This window comes from Micropterus dolomieu, linkage group LG16 (assembly GCF_021292245.1).
Source record: "Micropterus dolomieu isolate WLL.071019.BEF.003 ecotype Adirondacks linkage group LG16, ASM2129224v1, whole genome shotgun sequence".
Classification (NCBI taxonomy): Eukaryota; Metazoa; Chordata; class Actinopteri; order Centrarchiformes; family Centrarchidae; genus Micropterus; species Micropterus dolomieu.
The window spans coordinates 10,486,373-10,493,296 of record NC_060165.1 but is presented as its reverse complement, the minus strand read 5'-3'; the positions used below and the strand labels follow the sequence as shown (position 1 = coordinate 10,493,296).

At 40.5% G+C, this 6,924-nt stretch overlaps 1 protein-coding gene across 7 annotated transcripts in view; it reads left to right on the top strand.

Moving 5' to 3' along the window:
* Positions 1–6,924, top strand: part of dock4b (dedicator of cytokinesis 4b) — a 122,317-nt gene that overhangs the window by 85,177 nt on the left and 30,216 nt on the right. For all 7 annotated transcript variants that reach the window (XM_046072573.1, XM_046072576.1, XM_046072575.1 and 4 more), the window contains 7 exons: positions 1,750–1,825; positions 2,424–2,524; positions 2,779–2,837; positions 4,084–4,232; positions 4,504–4,589; positions 6,291–6,386; positions 6,502–6,562. In XM_046072573.1, the coding sequence (XP_045928529.1) occupies positions 1,750–1,825; positions 2,424–2,524; positions 2,779–2,837; positions 4,084–4,232; positions 4,504–4,589; positions 6,291–6,386; positions 6,502–6,562 (628 nt within the window). The remainder of the gene's footprint in view (positions 1–1,749; positions 1,826–2,423; positions 2,525–2,778; positions 2,838–4,083; positions 4,233–4,503; positions 4,590–6,290; positions 6,387–6,501; positions 6,563–6,924) is intronic.

Sequence of the window (6,924 nt, the reverse complement as noted above, 5' to 3'; positions counted from 1 at the left end):
TGCGTGTAAGTATTCATGTCTCCAGTCTGTATGCATACCTTTAAAAATGTGTACATGTAAGCGAGCTGTACTGCAAGGTCAGCAGTGGCAGGTTACGTAATGAAGAGACGCGGAGAGAGGGAGAAAGTTAATGAGGTCACAAGGTCATTCCAGTGAGAAATATCAATCTGCTGAATGTCAGAAAAAGTGGAAAGGTTATATGCTGTTGTTAGCTTGAGAGCACTTATTCAAGAAAGACACTTATTATGCTTTAATTCTAGCACTTTTATCACAAGTATCCATATTCAAATAAAACAAATTGAAATTTGCTCTCCCTATAAATTTCAGTGTTTAAACAGTCCAAAATAAATCAGATATAATACACTTTTCGGTTTCAAGTTCACAGCAACTCATGACAATGAACTAAGTATTTGAATATTTAGAATGCATGTGAATTTCTGATTGATAGTACTGACAAAAACAGAATGAAATGTATACATGTCATATGCAACACAAATTGACTGTACATACTACACACTAATCCTCAGATTAAGTATAGAATGTCAATTTTGAGAGATGTGTTTGGGTGGAAACAACTATATTTCTCCTTTTCCATGGATTAAGAAATGTCCATGTTGTTCTTCACCTCTAGCCCTGTGATTATAGACATGTCCATTATAGCTAGGCAAAAAAACACCTGCCAAGGTGTCTTAAATTCCAATTTAATAGTCAGAATAAAGTACCCTATTGAGTGTATATCATGAAGCAAATAGTAAATGAGTGATCAAGGGAGTGTGATTTTGTGCCAGCACCATTGAGAGACACTAACTTGAAATTTAGGAAGTTTTCAATAACAACACGTCTGCTGTGTGTGTGTGTGTGTGTGTGTGTGTGCGCGCGTTCCAGGACTTTCTTCTCCAGATCTTCACAGTCTTCAGGATCCTAATCCGACCAGAAATGTTTCCCAAAGACTGGACCGTCATGCGGTTGGTCACCAACAAGTAAGACCACACACGTGAATGTGCCCACGTAATAACAAATGACAAGAGATAGAAAACGGCACAAAAACCTCGAAATAAAGTCAGGCGAATGATACGCAACAAAGGTTCTCAGTTGGAATCCGATAAGGGCTGTTACATGGTATTAGATGTAGACTGCGATGCTATGAGGACACCCCAGATATGAAATTTTAAACATCAGTGAGACAGTTTAATCTGATGAAAGTGTGGGGATCCTTGTCTTTATCCATGGACAGTGTGTTCCACTTCTCTACAGCCTCTTTTAAAAGGTTAGCTGCCATCAGTAGTCCATGGTGATGTCTCTTTATTCCACATGATTCCAGACTTCAGCAATATGGTGGAGGTACAAAGACGTCTGTCAACATCCCCCCCAAAAAACATTATAGGTTAAAAAAGTAGGAGGAATTTTGATGTAGTGCTCTCAGTTTAAATGAGACTGAATCTGAGGCTAATGCACCGGATCACTTTAGAAGACACTTTCAAATGAAGTGCATTAATAATCTCATATTTCTAGTAAAAAAATTCTGTGGATGATAACACAGATTTGTGTCTTTAAAATCATAAAAACTGGAACTCAAAGCCACTTTGCTCTTTTTATGCTTTTGCCTTCTCCTTGGGGTTTTATAGTTGACCTTCCTGAACATGGAATGCGATTGCAGGCCATTTGACTTGCATTTAAATTGTTCATGGTGATGCATTTTCCACCAAAGTAACACAGCAACCCCCTCCTCTCTTTCTCTTGTTCTTTTAGTGTCATCATCACAACTGTCCTCTACCTTTCTGACGCTCTGAGGAAAAACTTCCTCAATGAGAAGTTTGACTACAAGGTGGGGAATGTGTGTGTGTGTGTGTTTGTTTGCGTAGATCTAAACAATGCCACAGTGCTACGAAGCTAGTTGAGTATCAAACAGGCTCACTTCTAAAAGTCAGTGCACCCGCGCAGAGACTGGAAGATACACGTTTATAATAAAAGTGGTTTATTTATTTGCATCACACTTTTCAAAGCAGAAGCTTTCACAGAGACAGAGACATAAAACAGAGCTAATACCATTAGTCTGGAGCTTAAGGCGGCCAAATAAATGAGCTCAAAGCAAAAAACAAAAACAAAATACCAATAAAAACGGCAATAAAAATACCACAAAGGACGAGTTAATTCAATTATAATGAGGCTTTACTACTTCCTGAACTGTGATATTGTAGATTGCCTAGTCCATGTTTCAGTTGTATTTAGATATTACTTTGTGTAATGATGCTGAACTTGATTTAACAGCTGTTAGTACCTCAACATACCACCAATATCAAGAATCCATGGATACCAGTGGCAAATTATAATTATTTTTGCCTGAATTCTTGAAAAGGGAAGATGTAGGAGGAAGATTTTACACGGCATTGACATGATGCAATTTTTTTTGCTGTCATTTCCAGGTGTGGGACTCGTACTTCTATCTGTCTGTAATATTTATAAACCAGCCGTGTCTGCAGCTGGAGTCCTTCTCTCCCTCCAAGAGGAAGAAGACGCTGGAAAAGTAAGTCCTGCTTGTCTGCAAATACACCTGCACATACTGTCATTTGATGCATGTGTTAGGATAGCCTGTAATTAGCCCTGCGCTCACTCAACAAGCCATCCTATGGTGCTCAGACAAAAACAGTTACACACACACACACACACACACACACACACACACACACACAGTATACTGTAGGCCACATACAGTATAATGAGTACTTTCAGTATTTGCCTGCAGCAATCACACATGTCTAAACATATCTTGTCATGCAGGTATGGAGACATGAGGGTGATGATGGGCTGTGAGATCTTCAGCATGTGGCAGAATTTAGGTAAGGTTCATATGGATTGTTTTATTTCTTAATGTACTCCTAAAATGTGCAATAGGTTGTTTAAAGAGTCACTGCAATATCTGACCGGTGCCACAAATATAGTACTGTATAGGCAACTGTCCGTCTTCTGTTCCTGCAGTGGGTATCTCTTATGCCTGGTGCACACTAGATTTTCACATGACTTGGGATTTTACCGCTTTTTAATATTTTAATTGTAAGAATCCACACACCAGACAATTCAGTGAAGATGCAGGGCCACACATTTGGCGTTTATACTAAACGATTTCAGAGTGGCGATTCCTTTGACTTGGGATCTCACAGAAACTCGCGTGATCAAACGTGACTTAAACAATATAAACAACATGGAGGCAGCTAGTCACACTTGTGTGTGCTATGTTTTGCACAGAAAAACAAAAAAAGAGAACAGATCTGTGGATAAATTCATGGCTGAGAAGAGGGAACCAACCTGGTTAATACATTTCAAAGCGCAAGCAAATACACAACATGTTGGTGACACTTTCCGGTCAGGTCGCTCTCATTGGCTGTTGTGGGTTCCTTATCAGAGGCACCCCGATTTCAGATCTTATATATGTATATAAGATTGTGTCTGTAAACCCCTCACACTACAGGATCATTTAGGCTGATAATCTCTTCCGACCAGCTTCGGGTCGGGACCGCCCCCGCGATTGTTGGCAGGGGTGAGTCAGACCTCGAATCGGCCTAGTAATCCTCTAGTGTGTGGCCAGCATTACAGGCCCTCCCCTGATGCAGGAGGATTGTTCTTAAAGTAACATCAGAGAAAGTAAAGGCAAATAAACTAAATAGAATATTTTTGTACTTGAAAAAATTCTCAGCCTTTTTTTCTCTATGCCAAAAACTAAAACTAAAACTAAAGTCACCATGGCAACCAGCTGGATGCCTGACTCTGTTTTGTGTAGATGCTTTTGTTCTGCTCAGAGTCTGTGATGGATCTATGCAATTGTGTGTGTTTTTTAATCATTTCTTTGTGTGGCTCTTTGTTTAACAACAATACATTTTAAGTAACACAGGAGTTAGGATTATTTAGTTTATTAGAATACTGTGTCAATTTGGTTAGAGTGCAGTGCACTTAAACCAAAAAATCAGAGCAGCCAGCCGAAATTTGCCTTGCCAGAGTTGGTCAAATTGCCTCTGACACAAACAGCACGCTGTGTTCACGGATAAAGTGAGAGCCTAACCTGTTTGTTGACCTCTGCCCCTCCTCAAGGGGAGCACAAGCTGAACTTCATCCCAGCAATGATTGGTCCATTCCTGGAGGTGACGCTGGTGCCTCAGCCTGATCTGAGGAATGTCATGATCCCCATCTTCCACGACATGATGGATTGGGAGCAGAGACGCAGTGGAAATTTCAAACAGGTACACAGCTGTTAGATTTGAACTTGTAATGTTTATTACCTGGTGACGGTGATCCACTTTTTTGACCTTTTGCATAATTCCAAGATTAAGTCATAAAAATAAAAACCTGTCAGATTCAATCGCCGCGACGCCTTAGCATGACAGGAAGTAATTTGATCTAACACACCGTTCAGTGTTAAGCTCTAAGCCCTCCGTGCTGCTCTTCCACCCAGCCATTTCATCAATATCGTTTGAACTGGCAGCCCCCGTTGAAAATGCGTTTTCTTCACAGGTGGAGGCCAAGCTAATTGACAAGCTGGACAGCCTGATGTCCGAGGGCAAAGGAGATGAAACGTACCGGGAGCTCTTCAACAGCATGTGAGTTAGAGAAAGGAATAGTAGTAGAAACTATGGGGATGAGGGGGCGTATAGGTGCATATTCAATTACCTTGGATTTTACATGAAAGGGGGACGTGGTCAGGGTGCCTTTGTGTTATGAAATTTGGCCTACACAAGAGCTCAACTAGCTCACAGTTCAATCGCCTAAAGAAAAAGGCCAGTCCAGGACACTTCCACTGACAGGCAAAATTGCCGGTTATTGAGTCTAATGACCTAGATGATGCAGCCCACACAAGGCTACATCAGGTAACTGCAACTCGCAGGTTGTTTGCCTCAGTAAATGGCTGCTTTATCTGTAAGTGTCTGCAAGTATTCCGCTTTCAAAAGTGAGCTTTTAACCCTGAAACCCAAAGAGCACAGATAACAGTGTTTATGCTCAGAGAAAACTCCTTTACCTGAATTGTGTGTTAGGATTGATTACAGAACCATGCACACCTGTCATGAGTATCAACAAATAGGCAGTGGGTAGTTCTGTATTTGAAATTGTTTATACTGAGTAGACTGATAAAGTAATAATGAGAGGTAAGTGATCAGTACTTAGCTCCAGTCACCTTCATCTTCACTCACACCTCCTCTGTGGCCGGTCCTTGTCCACTCTGTCCTTGTTAGGTTTGTGCTCCTGCATGCTTGGCGTACGTGCTTACGCTAATGCGCGCGTGTGTGTTAGTATGTGTGTGTATCCCTGCCTCTGTCTGTGCCTGTTCATATTTTTATGTCACCCGCCCCCCTCTTTCACAATGGCTACTATATTTGAAGTCTGTGCTACATTTCAACTTAGCTTCCAGAAACACAATGAAGTCATTTTTCTGACCCACGTATGTCTCTTTTACTGTCACATAGATGTGAATTAAAGTGTGATCTTGACTAGTATTTTATCAATATGCATCTATTGTAATTGTCCCTTTGTCTTTCATAGTCAACCATTCTCTTTCCATTATAAATGTGAAACATTACAGAAAAACAGTGTAATATCACTGCATAATATTAAAATATCTCTTTATCTAATCTGTATTGTGCCATATAATACAATTGTGCATTAGAAAGCATTATTATTAAATTGCTACTATCTATTCAGCCTGTATGCAGATTGAGGTTCATGTTTATGATTATGATTTTAGCCGACTTTTATCTTTTCTTGCTTAATTGATTTATTGTTTTGATTTAGTTTCTCCATTTACTTTTCCTCTCCACTAACCCCTAAACTAACCTTGTGTGAGTGGGTGCTGATATTAATCACATTAATATACATTTATTCCGCCTATGCTTCCCGCCTGGAGTAGAATTCCTCTGTTTGGTCCGTACCCTAGGTAAGACGTTCTCCTCTTTGTTTCTCTCTGTGTCTTCTATGTGAGGGGGAACAGCGGCAAGGGGTGACGTTGGGAAACAATAATTAACTCAGCCAAAAGCTAACAGCAATATTTTGGCTGTGATGTGTAAAACAGTGTATCAGCTATTGTGAAATAGATATATATTTAGCCACCTAGAGTATTTATTTCCCCACAGGCAGGCCAGCAAGCATAGGTGATACTGGTGTGACTGGGATTGATTTCCTCTTTGCTTCGCTTCCTTTTCTGTTGCAGTAATTTTTTCTTTCTTTCCCCCCTCCTGTCACCTTTCCCATTTGCTCACTTTTACCACTTGTTTCCTTTGGTCTTTACATCTCTCTATCTTGTCCTCCAGCCTGCTTAAGAAGATTGAGAGAGAAACCTGGAGGGAGAGTGGGATTTCTCTGATCGCTACGGTCACCCGCTTAATGGAGCGATTGCTAGACTATAGGTAAGAGTGCAAACATATACTCTCAGAAACATGCAGACACGCTTGGTCAATTTGAATCAGGTTTGGACGTATTTTTTTTTTTTTTTGCCACTTACTGATGATGTTTCCATCACAGGGATTGTATGAAGCTGGGAGAAGTGGATGGAAAAAAGATTGGATGTACTGTCAGTTTACTGGTGAGTAGAGATTACTCGGAGCGTGGTTAGCTCACTTGATTGACCGCGCGCCCCAGGTTCAAGGCTGGGTCCTTACTGCAGTGGCCTGGGTTTGAGTCCAACCTGCGGCCCTTTGCTGTGTGTCTCTCCCTATCTCTCTCCCTGTTTCCTACACTGTCCTGTCTGTCAAAATAAAGGCAAAAAAAAATCTTTAAAAAAGTAGACTAGAGGTTACTCTCATGTCTCTGCATTAAATATCAAGCTACAGCCAGAAGTAGGTTAGCTTAAAAGGTAAAAAAAATATCTAAAGCTCATTAATCACATTATATCCAGTTTGTTGTTATGGGTTTACATGGGGTTAATGCCGCACAATTTAACTGTCT